This window comes from Lepus europaeus, chromosome 8, assembly GCF_033115175.1.
Source record: "Lepus europaeus isolate LE1 chromosome 8, mLepTim1.pri, whole genome shotgun sequence".
NCBI lineage: Eukaryota > Metazoa > Chordata > Mammalia > Lagomorpha > Leporidae > Lepus > Lepus europaeus.
The window spans coordinates 67,621,498-67,649,493 of record NC_084834.1 but is presented as its reverse complement, the minus strand read 5'-3'; the positions used below and the strand labels follow the sequence as shown (position 1 = coordinate 67,649,493).

The following is a 27,996-nucleotide window of genomic DNA, read 5'->3' as shown; positions in this document are numbered from 1 at the left end:
CCACAGTTCATTAAAGGCTGTTTATTTTTAAGTGGCAGTTAAAGTCATATACAAAATGTGATAATCAGCTATTATGACCAAGTAAAACAATTCTACAAATTACAGAAATGAGAATGGGAATTACAAAAATTTAAAAATATGAATTTCAAATTTTTTTTATCAGGGAATAACAATGATCCGATTCTCAGGTTTTAAAAACACGGTTTGGGTAACATTGAAGTTTACTAAAAAGATTAAATATTCCAAATGCTTATCAAAGCCTTATACCATGTCCACCATGGGCTCTTTAAATAAAAATAGTTTTCTGTTGAACATTAAACCTTAAAACATTTTAAATTGCTGGTGACATATATCCAAGAAAGGAAACATTTTGAACACATCATAAGACAAAATATTCCCTATTTGTTAGCTTTTGGAAAGAAATGCAGCTTTTTAGTTAGCATTGACGCAAAGCAGGGAACCTGTTTCTTTCCGATTGCACTGGGGTCTTTGCAAAAGTCCACTCGGCGCTGAGAAACTTTCCTGTTCACCAGTGTGAGGAGTTCTGTGAATTCTAAGGAGGAGCCGTATTTTCCCAACATCTCACACAAATCTTGAATGTACCATGAGCCATTCACGGTTTCTCGGTGAGAATAATATCCTAAGAAAGATGTGAAGGAGGGAAAAAAAGGTCAGAAGTTTCCTGGCTTTCAAATAGAACTACAGAAGTTTTCCAAAAGCCTTGAAAACGATTGAGATGCATCCATACTTTATATTCTATGGTTTTACATAAATGGCACTAGTTCTATATAATTTCCCAAGATGGCAGCCAGTGACTGAGAGACAGGAATTAAGTGAAAGAGCTTGCGTGGGGAGGCTGAGCGAGATGATGGCTGAGTAAGAGGCTCCAGCAACCATCTCCCCAGAGACACCAACTTGAACAGCTGTTTGTACACTAAGCACCTTCACAAGAACTAAGGGAAGTTGTTAGGACACCACTGTGCCTGGTTTTAGTTTATTAATTAATAAAAGACAAGTTGAAGAAGGCAGGAAGGAAAGAGTTGCTCACCTTACCCCTCTCCCAGTTCAAGGGAGGTCACTCTGGAGAGAGACTTCACTGCCTACCTGGGCAGGGACAGAAAATTAAGTCCAAGACCTTAGACTTGAAACAGCACCAGGCCTGGTATGGTGAAACCCAGTGCCAGGTAGGACCCCACCGCCCCTGCACCAGGCTTGCAGACAGCCTTTGAGCCCTCCTTAGCGAACCGTCTTTATTATCCCTGCCTCAGGCTCCAACAGCCAGGGGAACAAGGCTCTAGCTGATAGGGAGCAGGGCAGGAAAGTGAGCTTACAGTTTCTGCCTTGAAGTGCAGTTCCAGATCTGCAATATTAAGATTCAGCACCAAATAAAGCTCAAAGACCTCATCCCCAGGCCGGTATTCACTGCTCCTGCATCACTGCCAGCCTGTGGGGACCTGGTGTGAATTCTCAAGACTTCCCAGGGCCTAGTGAACTTAACAGCCAGGTATGACCCATCTGACTGTCAGAATGGGTGGCCAAGGAACTCCCTCTTCTACCCCCTGTCCCCATCTCTGGAAGACAGAGTGGCTGAGCACAGAACTGCATCTTCAGAATCCGTGCTGGCCTGCTAAAACCCAAAACTGAGCTGATCTCAATGGCATCTGTCCCCAAGCCAGTGCCTGCAGTAAACAGAGCCTGTGGACCTGCTCAAGTGCCAAGTGGAGACCCATGGCCGCAAGTCAGGTGGACTTACATCCCAGCTGGCATCATCTGTAGCTGGGTGGAACAGTCTCAGGCCCCAAGTCCACCTCCACAGCAGGCAGCTCATAGCAACGTGGGCCTTGGCCCAACCCTCTTGCTGCACTGGACTTGGTGGGCTGCGGAGCTTCAGATGGGGTCTAGCACCGGAGTCGTAGGTGGCCACAGGGCTGCTCACTCCATTCCTCCCACAGCCCTAGGCAGCACAACACAAAGAGTAACTGCCTGCCTGGAAGGAAAGTTAGACATTTGCATAGAGACCTGAAGCTGCCCATGAATCCCTACCAAAGGTGGGGCTGGCAATATTGTGGCCCTGCCCACTCCTGCCACTGCAGGAACCAGAGTGGCCCCTCTGACATTGGGCAGGTGCTCCTCTGACCCTAAAGTCCTGGACTTGCTTGTTGGGGCACCAAGAGACCCGGCCACCCATGCTGGGACTGAGTAGAATGCCGAACACACCCACTGCCGCTGCCATCAATTACAGCAGAAGACACGGGACTACATAATACCAGCTGGAACTACACATCTTCAAGGAAAAGCCTTTTACCACAAAAGCCATTCTTTGCACATCTGGCAAACAAGTTGTCACCTGTAAACAGCTGCCAGGTAATATGATTACCCCAACCACTGACGCTTTAGTAAAAGATAGCAGAGAAAAGGAGAATGATAAAATGTCTGAGGAAGAATGATAAGGCTGTTCAGAGATATAGTTGAACAAATTCCAGAAAACAATGCAAGAGAAATTTTGAAAATGAAGAACTCCATCAGTAAAAAAATACAACTACAAATCAGCATATTAGGTCAAGCAGAATAAAGAATGTGAACTTGAAGAAGGGTCTTTGTTCATGTAGTCTTGTTCCGACAAATGTTTCAAATACTTCTATTTGGGGGATTTCTGAAAGAGAAGTGAGGAGTAAAGGAATAGAAAACCTCTGCAAAGAAAGAATAGCTGAAAACTTCCCCTAGCTTGAGAAAGATAAGGACATCTAAGTACAGAAGCCCCACAGGGTGCCAAACAGACATGACCAGAAAAGAGCATCATGACACTTTACAATCAAATTCTCAAAAGTACAACACAAGTAGAGAATTCAAACATTTCCAAGAGGGGCCACCATAGTGGGTAAAGCTGCCAGCTATGGGCATAGCTAGGACACCAGCCGTTCAAGTCCCAGCCGCTCCACCTCCAATCCATCTCCCTGCTAATGATCTGGAAAATGCAGCGGAAGATGGCCCAAGTGTTTGGGCTCCTGGCATTCATGTGAGAGACCTGAAGAACCTCCTGGCTCTTGGCTTCAGCTTAGCCCAGCCCTGGCCATTGTGGCCATATGAGGAATGAACCAGAAGATGAAGATCTAACTCTGGCTTTCAAATCAACAGATCTTTAAAAAACTTTTTTCTAAGAGAAAAACCCTACATCTCATTTAACATGGTCCCAAAAGACTAAACAGCAGCAATCTTCCAGGTAAGATGACATTTATAGAACAAAAACATATTACAGGGGCTGGCACTGTGGTGTAGCAGGTAAAGCCACCGCCTGCACCACTGAAATCCCATATGGATGCTGAATTGAGTCCTGGCTGCTCCACTTCCGATCCAGCTCTCTGCTATGGCCTGGGATAGCAGAATGGGCCCCTGCACCCACGTGGGAGACCCGGATGAAGCTCCTGGCTCCTGGCTTTGGATCAGTGCAGCTCCAACTGTGGCGGCCATCTGGGGAGTGAACCAGCAGATGGAAGACCTCTCTAACTCTGCCTGTCAAATAAATAAAATGAATCTTTAAAAAAAGGAAAGAAAGCAGAAGATGGCTCAAGTCCTTAGGCCCCTGCACCTGCACAGGAGACCCAAAAGAAGCTCCTGGCTCTGGATAGGCACAGCTCCAGCCATTTCGGCATCAGGGGAGTGAACCAGTGGATGGAAGACCTCTCTCTGCCTCTGCCTCTCTGTAACTCTGCTTTTCAAATAAATCTTAAAAAAAGTTCTGAAAGAAAAAAAAACTGCCAGCCAAGTACTATACCCAAAGTTATCCATCGTAAACACAGAAATGAAAATTTCCCAAGAGAAGCCAAAGAGGAAATTTATCACCACCGGAACAGCCTTACGAAAGTGTTAGAGGGAATCCCCCCCACAGAAATAGCTACCATCATGAAACATGAGGAAGCAGATAGCCCAGTAAACAGCACACAGGCAAGGGGACCAAACCACGGTAACAGCACACTGCTCATCCACAAAGAAACAGAACAGACCAAAGGAAGAAACAGGAGTTTTTAAAATAACAAGACTGTCCTTACCAATCAATCATAACCTTGACTTGTAACTGGACTAAATTCCTCACAGACTGGCTGAATGCATTGAAAAAAAACAAGACCCTACCATATGCTGCCTACAAGAAGAAACTCAATCAGTACAGACAGACAGACTGAAAGTGAACGGATGGAAAAAGATATTCCATGTAATCAAACTAAAAGGGAGCAGGAATAAGCATCCTTATAAAATAGACTTTAATACAAGAAGTATAAAGAGACAAAGAGGGGTCATTACATAATGATAAAGGATCAATCCAAAAGATAGTGATCGTAAATGTATTTGCCCCTACTGACACTGCACCCAGTTTTATAAAACAAATGAAGTCTACGGGAGGGATAAAGCTCTGTCACTGTAACAGTGGGGGACTTCAGCAGCTCACTTTCATCAATTTACAGATCATCCTAACAAAGTCAGTACTGGGACATCAGAGTTAAGCTATACTATAGGTCAAATGGTCCTAATAGATATTTACAGAACATTTCAGCCAACAGCTGTATAATACAGTCTTCATCAGCACATGGAATGTTCTCTAGGATAGACTATTAAACCGCAAAACAAGTCCTAACAAATTAAAAAAAAAAAAAAAGAAATCCTATCATGTATATGTTCTGATCAAAATAGAGTTAAGGGGCCAGCACTGTGGCGTAGCAGGTAAAGCTACCGTTTGCAGTGCCAGCATCCCATACGGGTGCCAGTTCGAGTCCCAGCTGCTCCACTTCTGATCCAGTTCTCCGCTATGGCCTGGGAAAGCAGTAGAAGATGGCCCAAGTCCTTGGACCCCTGTACTGCGTGGGAGACCCAAAGGAAGCTCCTGGCTCCTGGCTTTGGATCAGCACAGCACCGGCCATTGCAGCCAATTGGGGAGTGAACCAGTGGATGCAAAACTTCTCCCCGCTTCCCCTTCTCTCTGTTACTCTGACTTTCAAATAAATAAATCTTAAACTAGAATAAAATGAGGAATTATACAAATACATGGATACTGAACAACCTGCTTCGGACTAAACACTTGATCACTGAAGAAATCAAAAGAAATGAAAAATTCCTCAAAACGAAGGAAAATGGACACAATATACCAAAACTTACTGGGTACAATAAAAACAGTAATCAATCTATTCAGCTAGTCTGTCTCTTAATTGGGGTTATTAGTGATCAATAAAGATTTAATCTTGTTATATATTTATTTTTGACAGGCAGAGTGGACAGTGAGAGAGAGAGAGAGAGAGAAAGGTCTTCCTTTACCGTTGGTTCACCCTCCAATGGCCGCCGCACCGCGCTGATCTGAAGCCAGGAGCCAGGTGCTTCTCCTGGTGTCCCATGGGATGCAGGGCCCAAGCACTTGGGCCATCCTCCACTGCCTTCCCGGGCCATAGCAGAGAGCTGGCCTGGAAGAGGGGCAACCAGGACAGAATCCGGCCCCCCGACCGGGACTAGAACCCGGTGTGCCGGCGCCACAAGGCAGAGGATTAGCCTGTTGAGCCACAGCGCCGGCCTAATCTTGTTATTTTAAAAAATTCCCCATTTGTTCTGAATATCTTTTGGTCTACTGTTCTGTTTATCTTTGTGGTTGAGCAGTGTGCTATAAAAGCAGTAATAAAGAAGCCAAGTTTATAGCAATACGCATCTACATTAAAAAAAAAAAAAAAAAACCCAGAAGGATACCAAATAAATGACTGATGCATCTCAAGGACCTACAAAAGAACAAGGCAAAGCCAAATTTAGTAGAAGGAAAAAAAAAATTAATGAAACATCAGGGCAGGCCAGTGAAGACACTGCTTGGATGTCCACATCCCATATCAGGAGTGCCTGGTTAGAATCCCACCTTCACTTCTGATCCAGCTTCCTCCTAATGTGCACCCTGGGAGGCGGGAGATGGCTCAACTACTTGAGTTCCTGCCACCCACATGGGAGAGCAGGATGGGATTCCTGGCTTCTGCCTGGCCCAGCCTAGTTTTGGCTGTTGCAGGCATCTGGAAAGTGAACCAGTGGATGGAAGATCTCTGCCTGTCTTTCAAATAAAATGAAAATAAATTTAAAAATAAATGAAACAGACTTTAAAAAGACCAATACAAACATAAATAAAAATCAATAAACTTTGGCCTAGATAGAAGATGCAAAGTCAAAGCTGAAAAGGTATTAAAATGGAATACCATAGATATACAAAGGATCATTAAGGACTATTATGAATAATTATGTCAACAAATTAGAGAACCTACAGGAAATGGATAAATTTCTGGACATAATATTTAACAAAATTGAACCACAATGATACAGAAGGCCAGCAGAACACGCCAGTAATGTGAAGTAATGCTATAACTAGTACTGAAACAGTATTTTACACTTTGTGTTTTTGTGTGGGTGCAAACTGATGAAATCTTTACTTAATATATACTAAATCGATCTTCTGTACATAAAGAGAATTGAAAATGAATCTTGATGTGAATGGAATGGGAGAGGGAGCGGGAGATGGGAGGGGTGCAAGGGGGAGGGAAATTATGGGGGGGATTTATATTTACTAAATTTATATTTACTAAATTAAAAAAAATAAAATAAAGAGATTTGATTAATAACAAAAAAACCTCCAACAAAGAAAAGTCCAGGACTAGATGGCATCATTACTGAATTCTACCAAATCGTTAAGGAAGAACTAATAACAATTCTCAAATTATTCCAAAAAATTAAAAGGGAACCCTTCTAAACTCATCCTAGGCCAGCATTACTAGATTCTAAAACTAAAGACCAATATCCCTGATAAACATATATGCAAAAACTCTCAAAATACTAGCAAATCAAATTCAATAGCATATCAAAAAGCTGATTTACAGTCAAGTGGCATTTACCCCAGGGATACAGTGATGGTTCAACATGTATGTATATGTGTATTAGTTAGCTTTTCCTTACTATAGTGAAATACCTAACAAACTACTTAGGAAGGAAGGAAGCTTTTTTCAGCTCACTTGTTTCTGTGGTTCACAGTTCATGATCTGGCAGCCCCAACTGGTCTGGCATCTGGAGGTGGCATTCTTGTAGGCAGAGTCCCAAGGCCCCATAGAACATGACGTGGCAAGAGGGGAAGCACAGAGTGCAAACAGAGGGAGGATCATATGGTAAGCCAGGAAGCAAAGGGAGAATGACTGGGCCCAGCCCAGGCTTCTTCAACCAGCCCTCTCGGGAGAACTGCCTTCAAATGGTATGTCCCACTCTGGGGCCGGCACTGTGGTGCAGCGGGTGAACGCCCTGGCCTGAAGCGCCGGCATCCCATATAGGCGCTGGTTCTAGTCCTGTCTGCTCCACTTCCGATCCAGCTTTCTGCTGTGGCCTGGGAAAGCAGTAGAAGATGGCCCAAGTCCTTGGGCCCCTGCACCTGCGTGGGAGACCTGGAGGAGGTTCCTGGCTCCGGGCTCCTGGCTTCGGATCGGTGCAGCTCCGGCCGCTGCGGCCAATTGGGGAGTGAACCATCGGGTGGAAGACCAACCTCTCTCTCTCTCTCTCTGCTTCTCCTCTCTCTGTGTAACTCTGCCTTTCAAATAAATAAATAAATCTTTTTAAAAAAAATGGCATGCCCCCAGTGACCTGTGACTGCCCCTCAGGGGCCCCTCATAAACATCATGCCTGGATTAAGTATCCAACTTCCTAACACCATTGACTTAGGATCTGTGGATTTAACTGTCTGCATGAGGAAGACAGCTGAACAAAGGCATCTCCTATTCCAACCACAGCGATATGCAGATCCGTAGGTTACAAACCACATCACAGGATGAAGAAAAACCCTGTGATCATCTCAATAGATGCAGAAAAAGATTCAATAAAAAATTCAACATCCATTCACGGTAAAAACCCAAAACAAGCTGGGTATAGGAAGAACATCCCTCAACATAACAAAAGGTATTTATGACAAACTCATGGCCAACATCCTATCGAATAGGGAAAAGTGGAAAACATTTCTTTCAGATGCTCACTCTCCGGACTTTTGTTAACTATAGCACTGAAAATTTTAGCCAGAACAATTATGCAAGAGAAAGAATCAAAAGGCATACAAGTAGGAAAGGAGGAAGTCATTATCTCTTTGCTGATAACATAATTATATATATAGAAAAACTCAAAGACCCTGCCTGAAGACCTGATAAAGGAATTAAGTAAAGCTGCAAGATACAAAATCAAGACACAAAAATCAGTAGCATTCACCAATAACAAACATGCTGAGAAAGAAATTAAGTGCAACAGCTATTTTAAAAAATAATACACCTTGGAAAGAATTTAACCTAGGGTGTGAAAGACCTATACAGTGACAACTACAAACCACCAATGAAAGAAATTATAGAAGTGACACAAAAAACCCCATGAAGATCTCCTATGTTCATGGATTGGAAGAATGATATTTTTAAATACTGATTTATTTTTATTTGAAAGGTAGAGTGTCAGTATATGCTTCCATCCACTGGTTTACTCCCCAAATGCCCACAACACCCAGGGCTGGACCAGGCCAAACCTAGGAACCCCATCTGGGTCTTCCACATAGGTGGTAGAAACACAGGCACTTCAGCCATCATGTCTTCCCAGGTGCATTAGCAGGAAGCTGGGATCAGAAGTGAATGAGCTACGACTTACAGCAACACTCCAATATAGGATGTGGCATTCCAAGCAGCCACTTAACCCATTGTGCCAAATACCCACCCTGAAGAATATTTTTAAAATTTTTGTTTTTATTTGAGAGACAGAGAGAGATCTTCCATCCACTGGCTTACTCCCCAGATGCTTGCAACAGCCAAGGTTGGGCCAGGCCAAGGCCAAAAGCACAGAATTCAATCCAGGTTTCCCATCTAGGTGGCAGGGAGCTAGTCTCTTAAGCCATTACCTGATGCTGACCTGCGCACATTAGCAGGAGGCTGGAACTGGAAGCAAAGTCAGGATTGGTCTCAGGCACTCTGATATGGGATACAAGCAGCCCAGGCAATATCTTAATAGTCCAGTCCCTATTATTTAAATGTCCATACTATCCAAGCAATTTACAGATTCAACACCATCTCCATCAAAATACCAATGACAATCTTCACAGAACTAGAAAAACCAATTCTAAATTCTATTTGGGGTCTTCAAAAGACCCCAAATAGTCAGAGTAATTTTGAATAAAAAAACAAAATTGAAGGCATCTCAACATCTGATTTCAAAATGTACTATAAAGGTACTGCAGCTAAAACAGCAGGGCACTGGCGTGCAGACACTTACACCAAAGGCACAGAGACTCCAGAAATGAATCCATGTCCCTTCAACAAAACCACCAAAAACATACACCTGGAAAAGGATACAGTTGGTGCTTGGAGCCAATCAACAGGAAAACAATGTGAGAGCACTCATCTGACAAAGGATTAACATCCAGAATATATAAGCAAGTCAAAAAACTCAGTAACAAAAAAATCCAGCTAAGAAATGGGCAAGGGAGGCCCAGCATTGTAGCACAGTGGGTAAAGCCCTGCCTATGATGCCAGCATCCCATATGGACACCAGTTCATGTCCTGGATGCTCCACTTCCAACCCACTCCCTGCTAATGGCCTAGGAAAAATAGGGAAAAATGGGCCAAGTATTTGAACTCCTGCATCCATGTGGGAGACCTGGATAAAGCTCCTGGCTCCTGGCTATTGCAGCTAACTGGGGAGTGAACCAGCAGATGGAAGATCTCTGCCTCCCTATAACTCTGCCTTTCAAATAAATAAATAAATCTTAAAAAAAAAAAAATTGGGGGCTAGCACAGCGGCATAGCAGGTTTAGCCACTGCCTGCAATGCTGGCATCCCATATTGGTCTCAGTTTGTGTCCCAGCGGCTCCACTTCCAATCCAGCTTTCCAACTTGCCTGGGAATGCAGAAGATGGTCCAAGCACTTGAGCCCCTGCACACACATGGGAGACCCAGAAATATATACATATATATATCCTGGCATTAGCCTGGCCCAGCGGCCACTTGGGGAGTGAACCAGTAGATAAAAGGTGTCTCTGTCTCTCTCCCTATCTAACTGCCTTTCAAATAAATAAATAAATAAATCTTTAAGAAAAGACAAATACTAATAATATAAAAATAGAAGAAACATGAATAAACATTTCAAAGAAACAAAAATGGCCAAATATATGAAGAAGTGTTCAATATCACTAGCCATCAGGAAAATGCAGATCAAAACCATAATGCAATATCATCTCATTCCAGTTAGAATAATCATTAACAAAAAGATAAAAAAAAAAAAAAAAGAAATGCTGGTGAGGATGTGGAAAAAGAAACCTTTATATACTAATGGTAGGAATGCAAATTAATACAGCAATTATGGAGAACAGTATGGAGTATTCTCAAAAACTAATAGATCTGCCTGAGCTCCCATGAACCTTGCAGCACTGTTCACAACAGACAAGATTCAGAATCATTCAAGGTCTCCGCTGATATTGAGTGGGTAAAAAAATGTAGAATGTACACACAATGGCATCTTACCCAGCCATTTTTCACAATGAAATCTGACATCTGCAGTAACATGGATGAATCCAGAGAGGTCATTACATTAACTGAAATAAGCCAGACACGGAAATACAAAGTGTCATATATTCTCTGTAGTATGTGGAAGTTACCAAAGGGGGGGGGGGGGGAGGAAAAATCCTAGGAGCTGGAAGACGTTGGGGAAGGGGAGGCTAGGAGGCGGAGGAGCAGGTACCAAAACCCAGACATAATGAGGGGGCCTCATAAATTGTCTTTCAATTTCCTTTCCACAAAATCTGTTTCCATGAACTTTTCTGAGGACCTGGGGTTCAGTTCCAGTGCTGCACAGCACAGTGGGGCGACCACAGTTCACAGCCATGTGTTATATACTGTATGAAGAGCTGGGAGACAGCAACTGGGAAGCTTCAAACATAAATGAAAGGAAAGGAAAATGCGAATCGCCCGATTTGATCAGCTTATGCCGTATATGTGTGTAGAATTACTATACTCTGCTGCATAAAAATGTACAAGTATGAGATGTTAAAAGTTTTTAACACAAAATTATTTACTATAAAAACAAAGAGCAACTATTACCAAATTATTGTTCAGGGGCCAGCGCTGTGGCTTAGTGGGTAAAACCTCCACCTGCTGTGCCGGCATCCCATGTGGGCGCCGGTTCTAGTCTCAGCTGCTCCACTTCCAATCTAGCTCTCTGCTATGGCCTGGGAAAGCAGCAGCAGATGGCCCATGTCCTTGGGCCCCTGTACCCACGTGGGAGACCTAGGGGAAGCTCCTGGCTTTGGCCTGGCCCAGCTCTGACCATTGCAGCCATTTGGGGAGTGAACCAACAGATGAAGACCTCTCCCTCTGCCTCAGCCTCTGTAACTCTGCCTTTCAAATAAATAAATCTTTAAAAAAATTATCATTCAACAAAGCATTCCATGAATATTACCACCACCAGTAATGGAAAACCAGCCACTGACATCCACTACGATGTGCCTTGTTGCTTTATTCAATGGAAGTCAGGAATGACTTTGCTGAAGGCATTTTACTCTTTCATGTCTCACTCTGTGCCATGTGATTAAGGAAACCCTCTCTACTTCTGTGAGCTTGAGGATCGAATTTCCATGTCCCAGCACAAAGACCTGATTTAATCCAAGGTGAACCCTACAGGAACCCAGCCAAGCACGCCAGCACCGTGTGCATGTGAAGCACCAACCCACCTTCGGCCACAGAGTAACACATGAGGAAGTCCGCTCCGGCAGGCAGCGTGTAGACCGAGGCTGCGTCCACCTCCGTCACGTTGGCGTCCTGCCTGCCCGTCTTGTGATCCACCACGTCCAGTGGGATGACTGGCACGTCGTGCTTGCTTCCCCGGCAGGCCTGCAAGACAAGGAGGAGTAAAAACACCTTCTTCGCCTACTGTTTTCTTCTCAGTGCTTGAGGTTTCCAGGGAATGTAACACTCAGCACACCTAGCTGTGGAGAGTAACAGAGGCCACAGTTATCAGCGGCTGAAAAGCAGGTTTGGAGCCGGCGTTGTGGAGTTGCAGGGCCACTGGTATCCCATATGGGAGCCAGTTCAGGTCCCAGCTGCCTTTTTTTTTTTTTTTTTTTCCAAAGATTGATTTATTTGAAAGGTAGAGTTACAGAGAGGCAGAGGCTGAGGCAGAGAGAGAGAGAGGTCTTTCATCTGTTGGTTTACTTCCAAAATGGTTGCAATGGCTGGAGCTGTGCCAATCTGAAGCCAGGAGCTTATTCCATGTGTCCTCTGTTGGTGCAGGAGCCCAAGGACTTGGGCCATCTTCTACTGCTTTCCCAGGCCATAGCAGAAAGCTGGATCGGAAGTAGAGCAGCCTGGACTCGAACCGGTGCCCATATGGGATGCCGGCACTGCAGGCAACGGCTTTACCTGCTATACCATAGCACTGGCCCCCAGCTGCTCCATTTCTGACACAGCTCCCTGCTAATGGCCTGGGAAAGCAGCAGCAGATGGCCCAAGCGCTGCTCTCACATAGGAGACTGGGATGAAGCTCCTGGCTTATCTTGGCCCAACCCTGGCTGTTGCAGCCATCTGGGGAGTAAACCAGCCATGGGATGATCTTTCTCTATCTCCCTCTCTGTCTGTAATTCTTTCAAATAAATAAAGAAATCTTTAAAAATTTCAGCTTAAGAGGGCACTTGAGCTGACACAGTTGTTTACTTACCTAAATTTCTAGTTAATAAACACAAAGTGGGGGCCGGCACTGTGGCACAGCGGGCTAACGCCCTGGCCTGAAGCGCCAGTATCCCACATGGGCACCGGTTCTAGTCCTGGCTGCTCCTCTTCCAATCCTGCTCTCTTCTATGGCCTGGGAAAGCAGTAGAAGATGGTCCAAGTCCTTGGGCCCCCGCACCTACTTGGGAAGAAGCTCCTGGCTCCTGGCTTCGGACTGGCACAGCTCCGGCCGTTGCGGCCAATTGGGGAGTGAACCATTGGATGGAAGACCTCTCTCTGCTTCTCCTCTCTCTGTGTAACTCTTTCAATTAATAAATAAATCTTTTTTAAAAAAAAGTAAATAAACACAAAGTAGCATCCTCAACTACACACCAAATGATGCTGGCTGAAAGGATACCCCAAGGGCGGAGAAAGCTTCTGCAGTTTTAAACTTTCTTTTGGATGAACCGCACTGGTGGCACCAAGAGCCACCCTCTCTTTTGAAAGCTTTGGTATTTATTTAAGTCTTTCTATTTTATCAGTAGAACATTTCCAGATGGGGTTTTGCTTGCTGGCTGCTGCCACACACCATGGAGACAAAAATGCCTCTGCCTGGCTTGAGATGACAGCTATTACTGTGCCTTCCGCATTTTGCTCCCACTTCAAAGTGAGGCACAGTAGTTATTTGTAATCCTGCAGGCTCACCTGTGCTCTCCTTCCCCCCTCATTTCTAGGTTTGGCTCCTAACTCACCACCTCAAATTTGTATTTGGAGACAGGGCATTTAAAGGGTTAGTAAGGATAAGCAGGTCCACTGGGGGCCCTAAACCAATATGACAGGTGTCTTCCTATGGAGTGGGAAACAGATAGGCCCAGGGCAATGGCAGATGTGCAGGGCAAAGTTCAAGCAGAAATATGAAGATGAGGTAGGCTAGGCCTAGAACTCTCCTCCCTACAATCTTTCATGTGCTTGACAGCTCTAAAAAAATAAACAACAAACAAACAGTTTGAGCAGGCTGCCTGTTCAATCAGCAGATGCCTCTCGTAGGGGTCCCAGCCTTGGCCAAGGAGCAGCACATCAGTTATTGCGTGAGTCACTTCAAATGTCAATCCAAATCCTGTTCTATGAAATAAGGATACAGTATTAACATATTACCAACAGCTCAAAACGCAACTCTGGCCAAGATTCAAAAAGAGCCTTCCCAATTACTGGAGAAAGTTACTCTGAGGAGCTGGCATCGCATGCATTCCTGATCAGAGCACCAGCCTGAGTCCTGGCTACTCACTTCTGATCCAGATTCCTGCTAATGTGCATGGAAAGGCAGTGGAAGATGACCCAAGTACTTGGGCCACTGCTACCCACGTGGGAGCTCCTGGTTCTTGGCTTCAGCCTGGCCCAGACCTGGCTATTGTGACCATTTGGGGAATGAAGCAGCAGATGAAGATCTCGGTGTCCTTCCCTCTTTCTAGCTCTGCCTTTCAGAGAAATAAACAAAAATTACCTTGAAACTGGCTTTTAGATGTTTATAATCGCACGTACAGAACCATGGATTTTTAAAGTAAGATAATAAAATCAGTCTTACCTGAATGATAAATATCTTGGGTTTCCCAACCAGGCTTTGACATTTGTCTCCTTTGAACAAGCCGGTTAATGTCTGGATTTCAATCTTGGCATCATAAGCATAAATGTGATTGCCTTCACCATGGCTCAGGAAGACACACAGGAAGCAATCAGCATCTATGTGACTATAGGTTGACACTGTAAAGGCCCCAAAAGTGCATACAGAAATGAAGATGCTTGTTATCCACATAGAAAACGTACATCTCCTAATACTAGAATAAAGAAACACTTATATGATTGTGAGAAGAAAATCTGTTATTCTTTAATAAATATATCTGTATCTGCTGGTGCCGTGGCTCACTTGGCTAATCCTCCACCGGTGGTGCTGGCACCCCAGGTTCTAGTCCCGGTTGCTCCTCTTCCAGTCCAGCTCTCTGCTGTGGCCCGGGAGTGCAGTGAAGGATGGCTCAAGTCCTTGGGCCCTGCACCCACGAGGGAGACCAGGAGGAAGCACCTGGCTCCTGACTTCAGATTGGCGCAGCGCCGGCCATGGTGGCCATTAGGGGAGTGAACCAACGGAAGGAAGACCTTTCTGTCTCTATCTCACTGTCTATACTCTCTCTTTGTCTCTCTCACTAACTCTGTCAAAAAATAAAAAATAAAATAAATATATCTGTAATGAAACACAACTTCAATCAAACAGAGTAATGTATACCATTTTGTATGATTTTTAAAAAAAGTTCAGAGTAAGAGAGCTTGGCCAGATTTCATTAGCTTTTCCATGATACAGAATAATGATCTAGAAAACATCACCATGGGGAGGGGCTTGTTCCTTTGCAATCCAAGTTACTTTGACAGTAGATTAAAAGTTTCTTTGAATAAGCAGACCTTCTTAGAGCAGTCTGGAAAGAGCTAGAAATACTGTGCCAGCATTCCCCACATGCTGTCACACCTCCAGTGAGGACCTCGTTGTCACTGCATGTCTACAGCACTGAGAGCTTCTGAAAGAGCATTAAGATGTGATTCTGACATCCTCCGAAGCTTATGAGCTACGGAGAAAACCTGGTATGCAGCCAGTTGAAATGATCTACAATTTAAAGAAGCTCTCTGAAGGGCCAGCGCTGCAGCTCACTAGGCTAGTCCTCTGCCTGCGGCACTGGCACACCGGGTTCTAGTCCCGGTCAGGGCACTGGATTCTGTCCTGGTTGCTCCACTTCCAGTCCAGCTCTCTGCTGTGGCCCAGGAAGGCAGTGGAGGATGGCCCAGGTCCTTGGGCCCTGCACCCACATGGGAGACCAGGAGAAGCACCTGGTTCCTGCCTTCGGATCAGCGTGGTGCGCTGGCCACAACGCACCAGTCGCGGCAGCCATTGGAGGGTGAACCAATGGCAAAGGAAGACCTTTCTCTGTCTCTCTCACTGTCCACTCTGTCAAAATATAAAAATTTAAAAAAAAGCTCTCTGAAGAAAGTTTAAAAGAATGACACAACTATTGTCTTGGTCCACTGGCAGGTGATTTGAAAACCTGAGGAACGCAGTGATAAGTTATATGATAACAGGCCGGTGCCGTGGCTTAACAGGCTAATCCTCCGCCTTGCGGCGCCGGCACACCGGGTTCTAGTTCCGGTTGGGGAGCCAGATAAAACATAACATCTTGGCCGGCGCCATGGCTCATAGGCTAATCCTCCACCTTGCGGCACCGGCACACCGGGTTCTAGTCCCGGTCGGGGCACCGATCCTGTCCCAGTTGCCCCTCTTCCAGACCAGCTCTCTGCTGTGGCCCGGGCAGGCAGTGGAGGATGGCCCAAGTGCTTGGGCCCTGCACCCACATGGGGGACCAGGAGAAGCACCTGGCTCCTGGCTTCGGATCAGCGCGATGCGCCGGCCGCAGCGGCCATTGGAGGGTGAACCAACGGCAAAAAGGAAGACCTTTCTCTCTGTCTCTCTCTCTCACTATCCACTCTGCCTGTCAAAAAAATAAATAAATAAAACAAATAAGTTATATGATAACTGGAATACTACTGCATAGTGAAATTATAGAAATTAAGAGATAATGTAGATAAATCAACACTGTTTTGAAGCCAATGGAAAAAATGGGGTATGAGTCAGTTATTCTGCCCAGCATCTGTAGTATTTGCATTTCAAACTTTTATACCAAATGCTAAGTCATTTCATTCCTTTCTAGAGTAGCAGACTACAACAAATTGTACACTAGATACAAACTTTGGAGGCATAATTCTTTACAATGTTCTCTAATTCTGGTAATATTTCAACCCAAACCTATAACCCATGCTGTATTTGATATATTAACACTTTTTGGGGGAGGGGCATCAGGGCTGTGGTGCAGTGGGTAAAGCTGCTGCCTGCTATGGCAGCATCCCATATGGGCAGTCAGTTGGAGTCCTGGCTGCTCCACTTATAATACAGCTCCCTGCTAATGCATCTGGGAAGGCAGCAGAGAATAGTCCAGGTTCTTGGGCATCCGAACTCATGTGGGAAACCCAGACAGAGTTCCAGGCTGCTAACTCTGGCCTGGCCCAGCCCCAGCTGTTGCAGCATTTGGGATGTAAGCCATCAGATAGAGGATCTCTCTCCCCCTCCCTAACCCCACTCTGTGTATGTGTTTGTGGTTCTGTCTGTGTGTCTCCCTCTGTAACTCTGCCTCTCAAATTTAAAAAAAATCTTTTTTTGCAAGATAATTTGTACCTGTTTTTACAGATAGGATAAAGAATGCAATCCCATCAGAGGAAGATGAACTATTTGACAAAACTACCTACCCTCATGAATTTTGAGTAGTAGTTCTTCTGCTTTAAGATCGTTAAAGCATTTCACTTCGAATCCTAGATCTGAAAACCTGGTGATATATTAAATTGAATATTAGCTTATGAGATTTCCAATGTTGTTGAATACTGTCACCTGTGAGGAATCTATGAATATTTTTATGACATTAAATTTTTCTTTATGGAAAAAGAAAAAAGTCAAATATGACAATCCTTGATCCCCCATAACAGGAAAAGATTTAATCAAAATGACAGCCAGTTTGAGAATATTCCTGTTTACTAAGCAAATGAATTAGTAACAATGCAACGCTCGCTGCATTTATTAGAACAAGGTAAAGAACATAGGCACTTCTTAAGTGAGGCTGGATCAAAATGAAACCTTGAATTGTTAGCAGTGCCAGCAAGTTATGACAAGTAATTCTGCTATCCCTTGGGTATCTCATCTTGACATGCAGATAAACCAATTACCTGCGTGCAAGACTGTCTCGGTCTGCATTAGTGCCCCGCCTCTCTGGCAGCATTAAGTGCCAGAAGAACCTCTCGTGATTGAAGATTAAAGCAATTCCTCTCCGCCTGTGGTCCATTTTGTACTCTTCTTCCGGATCAAACACTTCCCTGTTAATGAAAAGTTTAACCAACAATCGCTTCCAGTTATGTCCAAAAATGAGCTCCTCCAAGCCCAAGGGCAACACGTAGACAGAGGCAGGGCTGCTGCTTCCTGCTCCTCTGCCAGGCCGATACTCCACTGGTATGCACTGGAAAGGCCCATGCTGGTAAGCAAAGTCCTGAAATATTTCTGGACCAAATGGTAAATGGCATCCATGCACTTTCCTCCCCCTCTTCCACATCCATGTCTTTTCCTCTGGTCCCTAGCATCCTGTAACCAAGGACAACAGCCTAGCTCAGGACCACGCTCTTTCGTGGTCTACACCCAGACCATACCAATTAGTAAGTATTTTGAACATTACTCTAAGCCCTTTGATAACCAGGGACTGCTACCAACCTGCCAATCCACAATCAGCTCCCCAAAATTCTCCAACTTGACCTACTGAGTTCTACTGTCTAGTTCCCACATCAGATTCTTGCTCTGAATTCTACAGTATGATCACTACCAACAAAGGAAGAGACCTCCGTTATAGAAAAAACACATTTTTACCTTTTATAGAAGGCATCTGTTTCTGTCATATTTTGCTTCCCACCTATTAAAAACAAAGTTGATTTTTGTTAACTTTTGACTTAAGGTAAACACAACATGAGCTCCCACCCAACTTCTGACTTTCAAATGCTAAGACCCTCGGAATGAAAGGAAACTGCTAATAAATGAACTCTATACCAACAGCTCAAGGCTTTCTTAACCTCAACTCCTTTCTGCAAAACAACAAGTTATCTTAGAAATCGATAAAACATTACACGAATGCATTCATTGCAAAGTAAGAGTAACTACTGATCAGTGATTATGGAGTTTGAATGAAACATGAAATTACAGGCTGGTGCCACGGCTCACTTGGCTAATCCTCTGCCTGCGGGCATCCTATATGGGCACCGGGTTCTAGTCCCGGTTGCTCCTTTTCCAGTCCAGCTCTCTGCTGTGGCCCGGGAAGGCAATGGAGGATGGCCCAAGTGCTTGGGCCCCTGCACCCACATGGGAGACCAGGAGGAAGCACCTGGCTCCTGGCTACAGCGCCGGCCAAGGTGGCCATTTGTGGGGTGAACCAGCGGAAGGAAGACCTTTCTCTCTAACTCTGTCAAAAAAAAAAGAACCATGAATTGCTTTCTTAGGCAGAACATGTTTGGATGGTTCAACATTCCCAAATCAATGTGATATATCACTTTAACAAACTGAAGAACAAAACACATATTCTTATCTCAACAGATGCAGAGAAAGCATTTGACAAAATACCACACCCTTTCACGATGAAAACTTTAAACAAATTGGGTATAAAAGGAACATTCCTCAACACAATCAAGGCAATTTATGACAACCCACAGCCAGCATTATATTGAATGGGGAAAAGCTGTAAGCATTCCCACTGAGATCTGAAACCAAACAAGGATGCCCACTCTCACCATTGTTATTCAACATAGTCCTGGAAGTCTTAGCCAGAACCATTAGGCAAGCAAAAAATCAAAGAGATACAAATTGGGAAGGAGGAAGTCAAATTATTCCTATTGGCAGGTGACATGATTCTATATATTGGGGATCCAAAAGACTCCACTAAGACTATTGGAACTCATAGAAAAGTTTGGTAAACTAGCAGGATACAAAGTCAATACACAGAAATCAACCACTTTGGATATACAGACAATGACATGGCTGAGAAAGAACTTCTAAGATCAATCCTATTTACAATACAAAAAAAAAACCTTGAATAAATTTAACCAAGGATGTCAAAGATCTGTACAACGAGAATTACAAAACATTAGAGAAAAAGAAGACACAAAAAAATGGAAAAATCTTCCATGTTCATGGATTAGAAGAATCAATATTATCAAAATGTCCATATTACTGAAGCAATTTACAGATTCAATGTGGTAACAATCAAAATACCAAGGACATTCTTCATAGATATATTTCTATAGTAAAATTATGTAGAAATTCATATGAAAACACAAGAGACCCAAATAGCTAAAGCAATCTTATACAACAAAAACATAGCCAGAGGAATCATAATACCAGATTTCCAGACATACTACAGGACAGTTAGAATCAAAACAGCATGGTACTGGTACAAAAACAGATGGATAGGCCAATGGAACAGAACAGAAACACCAGAAATCAACTCACACATCTATAACCAACTTACTTTTGACAAAGAAACTAAAATCAATCCCTGGAACAAGGACAGTCTCTTCAACAAATGATGCTGGGAAAATAATCTCCACATGCAGAAGTATGAAACAAGACACCTACCTTACAGCTTTCACAAAAATCCATCCAAAGTGATTAAAGACTTAAATCTGCTACCTGATACCTTCAAATTATTAGAGAACATTGGGGAAAACCTGTATGACACTGGCATAAGCAAAGAGTTCTGGAAGAGACCCCAGAGTTGCAGGCAATCAAAGCCAAAACTGACAAATGGGATTACATCAAATTGAGAAGCTTCTGCACTGCAAAGGAAACACTCAGGAAAATGAAAAGCAGCCAACAGAATGGGAGAAATTATTTGCAAACTATGCAACTGATAAAGGATTGAGATCAAGAAACCCAACAACAACAACAACAAAACGAAAATTCTTAACCCAGTTAAGAAGTGGGCAAAAGACTTAAACAGGCATTTTTCAAAAGAAGAAATCCAAATGGGTAATCCCACTCCTGGGAATCTACCTAAGGGAAATGAAATCAGCATATGAAAGAGTTATCTGTACCCCCAGGTTAACTGCAGCAAAATTCACAATAGCTAAGACATGGAATCAACTCAAATGCCTGTCAACTGAAGACTGGACAAAGTAATTATGGGATATGTACACCATGAACACATCAGTAAAAAAAATGAAATCTTGTCATCTGCAACAAAATGATGAAACTGGAAAACATAATACTTAGTGAAATAAGCCAGTCCCAAAAGGACAAATATCACATTTCTCCCTGATTTAACAGAGCACCTAAAAGATAATCTATAGAAGTAAAATTAATACTTCAAGATACAATGACTTTGAACAGCCCTTGTCTTGACTGTTGAGGGACAGGTTTATTACTTCTTTTTTATACAATTTGTTGAACTCCTTATTTAGTATAAAGCTAACTGTATGTGTATAAAATTTATTGAAAATAGATGTTAGTGAAAAATAAGAATGAGAATAGGAGAGGGAGGAGGAAGAGGGGTGGGAGTAATGGTGTAAGGGTGGGTACAGTGCAAAGAATCACTATATTCCTAAAGTTGTATTTATGAAATGCATGAAGTCTGTATTGCTTAAAGAAAAGGTTTCTGGGAGGGAAAAAAGGACCTATATTATGAATATATTCTTACCTGACAAATTCACTAGCCTAGTGGAGAGAGAGAAAGTAATGCATAAACAGTAACATGTAGTACAGAAAGTACCTAACAGTAACATGTAGTACAGAAAGATGTGCCCCTGGGTCGGGGTCTCTGAAAAAAGAATGACTGATGTGCAGACTCCTACCCTGCACCTTCCAGCCAAAAACGATGTGTGCCCCGCCCTCCCAACACCTGGGTGTTCTAACCTCATTTTCTCCTGGAAAAAAAATACACGGAGCCAGCACTGTGACATGAAAGACTAAGCCTCTGCCTGTGGTGCTGGCATCCCATATGAGCACTGGTTCAAGTCCCAGCTGCTCCACTTCCAATCCAGCTCCCTGATAATGTGCCTGGGAAAGCAGTGGAAGATAACCCAAGTACTTCTGCCCCTGTACCCACATGACAGACCCGGAAGAAACTCTTGGCTCCAGCCTAGCCCATACCAGGCCATTGCAGCCATTTGGGGAATGTACCAGTGGATTAAAGATCTCTCTCTCTCTCTCTCTCTCTCTCCTTCTCTGTATCTCTGCCTTTCAAATACATAAATAAATCTTAAAAAAAAAAAATGTGCCAAAAGTGAGGGTGAGGTGGGAATCTGGCTCAAGCCCCCTTCAGCATTTCCTTGTCCAATTGCCCAAGTCGGTTTTTCTTTCTTTTTTTTTTTTTTATTTTGACAGGCAGAGTGGACAGTGAGAGAGAGAGACAGAGAAAGGTTTTCCTTTGCCGTTGGTTCACCCTCCAATGGCTGCTGCGGCTGGCGCACCGTGCTGATCCGAAGCCAGGAGCCAGGTGCTTCTCCTGGTCTCCCATGGGGTGCAGGGCCCAAGCACTTGGGCCATCCTCCACTGCACTCCCTGGCCACAGCAGAGAGCTGGCCTGGAAGAGGGGCAACCGGGACAGAATCCGGCGCCCCAACCGGGACTAGAACCCGGTGTACCGGCGCCACAAGGCGGAGGATTAGCCTATTGAGCCGCGGCGCCAGCCTCCAAGTCGGTTTTTCCTCACGTTCTCCATCTGAATTCCTGGGGCAGGTGTTAAAACACAGATCCTGGGCACGGTGCGCCGGCCACAGCGGCCATTGGAGGGTGAACCAACGGCAAAAGGAAGGCCTTTCTCTCTGTCTCTCTCACTGTCCACTCTGTCAAAAAAAAAAAAAAAAAAAAAAAAAAAACAACACAGATCCTGAAACCTAATCTAGATTGACAGCCTCAGAATCTTGGAGGAAGGAGTGACAATCTACATTTTAACAGATTTTTGCACTAAAATTTGAGAGCCAAAAGCAGCCGCCCCACTCTGAGTGGCTTCTTTCAGGGCAGCTGTGTGGCAGGTGAGAAGGCTCTTTTTTTTTTTTTTTTTTTTTTGACAGGCACAGTGGACAGTGAGAGAGAGACAGAGAGAAAGGTCTTCCTTTTGCCGTTGGTTCACCCTTCATTGGCCACAGTGGCCAGCGCACCACACTGATCTGATGGCAGGAACCAGGTGCTTCTCCTGGTCTACCATGTGGGTGCAGGGCCCAAGCACTTGGGCCATCCTCCACTGCACTCCCTGGCCACAGCAGAGAGCTGGCCTGGAAGAGGGGCAACCAGGACAGAATCCGGCGCCCCAACCGGGACTAGAACCCAGTGTGCCGGCGCCGCAAGGCGGAGGATTAGCCTATTGAGCCACGGCGCCGGCCGAGAAGGCTCTTTATAGTCTGACCCCTGCCCTAGTGATCAGGAACCAGGCACTCCGTGCCCCACACATGGCTCTGTGGACAAAGTACAGGTGAGGTGTGTCACTCCTCCCATTTTCCAAAGCTGCCCAGGACCTGTCTCCTTTTGATAACCTTACCTCCTTAGCTTGTACCAGGAAGTCATGGAATAATTTCAACCAAGCAAACACAACCCACATGTCAGAAAACCAACCGTCCTCTTCACCCCAAGGGCTCTCTTGCACAGCTGGGCAAGCACCCAGTCTCTTCCTGGGTGGAGAAGGTGGCAGCAGAACACCAGAGACCAGCAGCTCTCCTCCTCCAGCTCCTGCACCACGGCGGCTGCTGAGCCCAAGGTGGTTCAAAGTGTACCTGGCGGAAGCTGCGCCCCACCCAGGCCATGAAACTAACTCAACTCCCTGAGACGGAAAGCACTGGACATGTCTCTTTTCATTTTAAATGAAAAGACAGGAAATGAGAAAGAGAGAGCGAGAGACAGACACAGAGAGACGCAGACTGATCCTCCATCAGCTGGTTCACCTCCCCAGTGGCCACAACAGCCAGGCCTGAGCCAGGCCAAAACCAGGAGCCTGGAACTCATCTGGGGCTCCCACATGCATGGCAGGGGCCCCAGCAGTCAAGCATCTTCCACTGCGCCTCCTGAGTGTGCACTAGCAGGAAGCTGGATCAGAAACGGAAGAGTTGGGACTTGCACCAGCACTCTTGTAAGTGTCCCGGTGACTGAACTGCCCCAGGACATGTATTCTTGATTGGGTCTTTTTTTTTTTTTTTTGACAGGCAGAGTGGACAGTGAGAGAGAGAGAGAGAGACAGAGAGAAAGGTCTTCCTTTTGCCGTTGGTTCACCCTCCAATGGCCGCCGCGGTAGCGCGCTGCGGCCGGCGCACCGCGCTGATCCGATGGCAGGAGCCAGGTGCTAATCCTGGTCTCCCATGGGGTGCAGGGCCCAAGCACTTGGGCCATCCTCCACTGCACTCCCTGGCCACAGCAGAGAGCTGGCCTGGAAGAGGGGCAACCGGGACAGGATCGGTGCCCCAACCGGGACTAGAACCTGGTGTGCCGGCGCCACAAGACGGAGGATTAGCCTAGTGAGCCGCGGCGCCGGCCTTTTTTTTAAAGATTTATTTGAAAGAGTTACAGAGAGACAGACAGAGAGGTATCTTCCATCCACTGGGTCACTCCCCAAATGGCCAGGGCTGGGCCAGGCTAAAGCTTCATCTGGATCTCCCATGTGGGTGCAAGGACCCAAGGACTTGGGCCATCTTCTAGTCTTTCCCAGGCGTATTAGCCGGGAGCTGGGTTGGAAATAGAGCAGCCAAGACTTAAACCCACACCCATGTGGGACGCCAGCACCATAGGCAGCCACTTATCCTGTTAAGACACGCTGCTAGGCCCCTCTGATTGGGTCCTTAAAGCTCTTTTTATTCTCCAAAGGAGCTTCACAATTTTTTCCAGCTGTTGCAGTTGTAAGATGTACGTCTAAGTGATCTCAAATACTGCCCTCAGCTTAATCAAGATCTATGGACTTAGAAGTGAGCTAGTTTTAAGTAGCTGCTGGAGAATATGTGCTTAAAACCACATTCAATTTTGGGGCGCTGGTGTGGTAGCACAGTGGGTTAAGCTGCTGCTTCCAACACCAGCCTCCCAGGAGTCCGGGCTGCTCCACTGTTGATCTAAGTTCCCTGCTAATACGCCTGAGAAAGCAGAAGATGGTCCAAGCACCTGGGCCCCTGCCACTCACGTGGAGACCTCAATAGAGTTCCTGGCTCCTGGTTTCCACCTGGCCCAGCACTGGCTGCTCTGGCCATTTAGGGAGTGACCAGAAGGAAGATCTCTTTCATTCTCTTGTCAGCCTTTCAAATAAATGAAATAAATCTTTTAAAAAATTCAATTTCAAAACTAAAAGATTTGGCAATCTTAGTAAGGAAGTTTAAAAAGATTTTTGCTGCTATTTTTAATGCTATGGATAGCGAGAGAAACTGAGCTCCAGAAACTTTGGTTCTAATCCTGTTGTACTCTAACCTTCTATAAATTTTTAAAAATCTTTCATACTAATTTGTATCCAATGTTATATACCTGTGTAAGTATACATATTTGCTCAGTGGACAATGATGACATCCACAGGGAACTTAGAGGAAGTAAGACTGTAAGCACTTCATCACAGGGAACCTAACAAACTCTGAAGGGGGTTAATCCACAGCTGGGAGTCCTACTTCAGAGGCACATCGAGCAGTCACACGGAGACTGACCAAACAGAACACAGGAGAACTCCCACCAGCTGCCTGGACAGGTCTGCAACAACAGGTTATGTTATAACGCAACCTTACGTACTCTTGACTCACCCAAAGTGCAAGAACGCTTGGCAGAAGTCATAATACCCTACACAAAATATACGAAAAAACAAGCTATGGCTGCTTGTTTAAGGGCAAACAGTTAAAAAGCAATGGCTGTGCGCCATGAACTGCCTGCCCCGTCTGAGGGTAGAAAGATTGGGTCACGACCACTGCCAAGTCCATTTCTAAAGTCCATTTCAGTTCTTGTGCAAGATTGGTTTTGTCTGCAGTTACCCAATGTTGTGACGGGGAATTCGCTAAAACCACAGGGGAAAAAAATTAAGGTCCAAGAGAAGACATTTTTCTTTCCTTTAAAAAAATTTTGTTTTGCTATCACCTACACACTTTACAACAAAGGACAACCAAGCAGCCGATGTGGTTAGGCCTTTGTTTGTGGAGTTTACAGTCTCGCCAGATGACTCACAACCCAAAGGGTGCTAGGCTGATTCTGTGCTTAAACAATTTCACAGCATAAAGGTATTAAGGACAACAGGGGGGTGCCAATTGGTTATTAGTAATATTTTTTTCTGCTATGGATCCCAGGTATCTTATAAACACTCCTCTGCATTTTGTCTCAGTTCTTAGGTCAGCAAGGATCATCTTAGCAAACAAAACAAGCCACCTGGGGGCTCATTAGCTGGAGCTGGAATCAGAAGCAGGGCTGGGCCTCAAGCCAGGCTGGCTGACATGAAATCAGAAGCCCCAGACACTCTGTCTTAACCACCAGGCTACACGCCTGCCCTGCATCACGGCCACTGTCCCTTGCCACCTGAGCTGCACTCACCAAGGGGGATTCTCGGGCTCTTCTCACTTTTCCTTTTCCGTTCCACTAGAAGTACCCACCACCTTCTTACAATCAGCTGAATTTTCACTACAACAATCATTCCTTTCCCTCCTCACCTAATTTGGTAATTCCTTCAGCTAATCCTACCAACTAGCACTTGCAGACGGCCTGCGCCTCAGAAAACGTATCTCACCCAGCTGCACCGTCCAGAAGCAGGGATAAAGTGGGTCAGGCTTTTGGCCAAGGCCAGGGCAGGGGAGCTGGTATCAAAAGCCGGGTGGTGCAGGAACCTCAAAGTCTGCAGCACACACCCTTGCATCGCGGACAGACCTGCTATCCTTCTAAACTCCATGCTCGGTTCTCGAAACTTCGGTCATTCCACTGGCACCATCTTCAGCCACTTCAATTTCTCTAAAATTCAGCCCACAGCCCCTAGCGACGCTCTGTTTAATAACCTGCACTGGGTAACCACGTCAGACTTAGACCACGCACCGGAAAAGGGGACAAGGGAAGGGGGCAGGCGAGCAAAGGAATAGCCAGAAAGCACCGCCCGGCGGCAGGGACAGGCGGCTGGGCGTCCTGGACCCTGCCTCGCTTCCCACCTCCCGCCGCTAGCTGGGAAAAGCTGGCGACGGCCACGGCCTGCCCAGCCCAAGGCCACTCCTGAACCGCCGGGATGACTCTCACAACTTGCCTTTGCAGCAAAGCCTCCTTTGTGCTGGCAGGAATCAAAAACTCTGAAATAAAGGCGCTCTGTGACCATGTTAGCGTTAGCACTCCCTTTATTAAAAAAAAAAAAAAGGAAAAAAGGAAAAAAGCCCAGACTTAAAGTTTCTGCACTTAGCCAGGAATGTAATTAATGACAAGAAAAACGTCTGTAAGTACGCGTTAGGCGGCAAGTTACTGTGGCTTTAACCCAAGCTGTTCGACAGCGGCAGGCTTCCCGGAGACCGGGGAGAGAGAGGGACGAGAGGGAGCGGAGAGCAAGACCACCAAGGCCTGGCCTTGGCCTCCAGGCTTCGCTGGGCAGGCCCCAGCCGCCACTGCCCGGGCACGCCGCGGGCTAACTTCACTTCCGTTATTGCCCGGTCCAGCCACTTCTGTGTCCTTTCTAACGCCGAAGTGCACGAACAAAACGAGATCCAAACCCCCACAAGTCAACTTTTTCTGGCCAGAAGCAGGGAGAAGTAGCAGACATTTAAAGTTTCAAAGGCCGGACGCCAGCCAATAGCTCCGGGCCGGAAGACAAAGACGGCAGGGGCACGCCCCAGCGCCGGCGCCGCTACCCGGGGCCCCGAGGTGTTTTCCGGGACCCAAACCCGAAGCTGCCCGGACCGGACCAGGGCGCTTACCTGCAGGCCCCGCCACTTCTCGAACCCGTGCAGCCAAGCCAGAGGAGCCGAGCGCCCGCTCCGGGCACCCCGCCTGCGTCCCTGGAGTCCCGCCTCCGCCCGCACACCTGCCCGGCGTCCGCTCGCTGCCCCCCGCCTACCTGCAAGGCGAGCCCCGCGGAGCCCCGCAGCCGAGCTCATCGCGGCCGAGCACCCAGCCAGACGCCCGGTTCGGCTCCGCTTCCGGAATCCAGGGGCGCGCAGCCCCCGCCCCCTCGCCGGTGCTCCGCCCTCGCCCTCAGGGCCCGCCCCTGCCGGTGGGCTCGGGCCTCGTGCAGCCCCCGCTCCGGTCGCGCCCCGGCCGGGGCTTCCCTCCGAGTTAGCGTTCCGGGGCCGGGCTAGGGACGGGAGCTCATCTCCGCGCCCAACCCTCGGGCCGTGCGCGTTGCCGCCCGAGGCCGTCTCACGGCACCTGCGCCGCGCTCCGCCTGGCGCCCGCTCCGCAGCCCCAGGTGTTCGCTCTCCCCACTCGCTGGCGTGTAGCTGTTTCACCGGGAGTCCTTCCCCCGGGGCGAGTAACGCCTTGCGTAAGGCTTGGGGCCGAAGTAAACTGGAGGCAACTGCTGGGTTTCAACTCGGGACTTTTTTTTTTTTGTACCCCATTTTTATTGCAAATGAATTCATTATAACTATTATATGAGGTCAATGCATATGTGCATAAACTGATGACTGGACAAAGAAAATGTGACACACACACACACACACACTATGGAACACTACTCAGCCATAAATATAATGAAATCCTGTCTTG

The 27,996-nt window shown here is 46.0% G+C and overlaps 1 protein-coding gene across 2 annotated transcripts; it reads right to left on the bottom strand.

Annotated features, from left to right (window-relative positions):
* Positions 1-6: 6 nt before the first annotated feature.
* On the bottom strand, positions 7-27,450 carry CASP6 (caspase 6). Of its 2 annotated transcripts, XM_062199749.1 has the most exons (7): positions 27,347-27,450; positions 18,205-18,247; positions 17,517-17,663; positions 17,046-17,122; positions 14,293-14,468; positions 11,738-11,897; positions 7-640 (listed from the first exon to the last, which is right to left on the bottom strand). In XM_062199749.1, exons 1-7 carry the CDS (start codon positions 27,384-27,386, stop codon positions 399-401), a joined length of 885 nt encoding a protein of 294 aa, XP_062055733.1. In that variant the 5' UTR covers positions 27,387-27,450; the 3' UTR covers positions 7-398. The 2 variants fall into 2 exon arrangements, with proteins under 2 accessions (XP_062055733.1, XP_062055734.1); XM_062199750.1 differs by lacking the exons at positions 17,046-17,122; positions 18,205-18,247; positions 27,347-27,450 and having other exon boundaries at positions 17,517-17,642.
* Between the last annotated feature and the right edge of the window lie 546 nt (positions 27,451-27,996).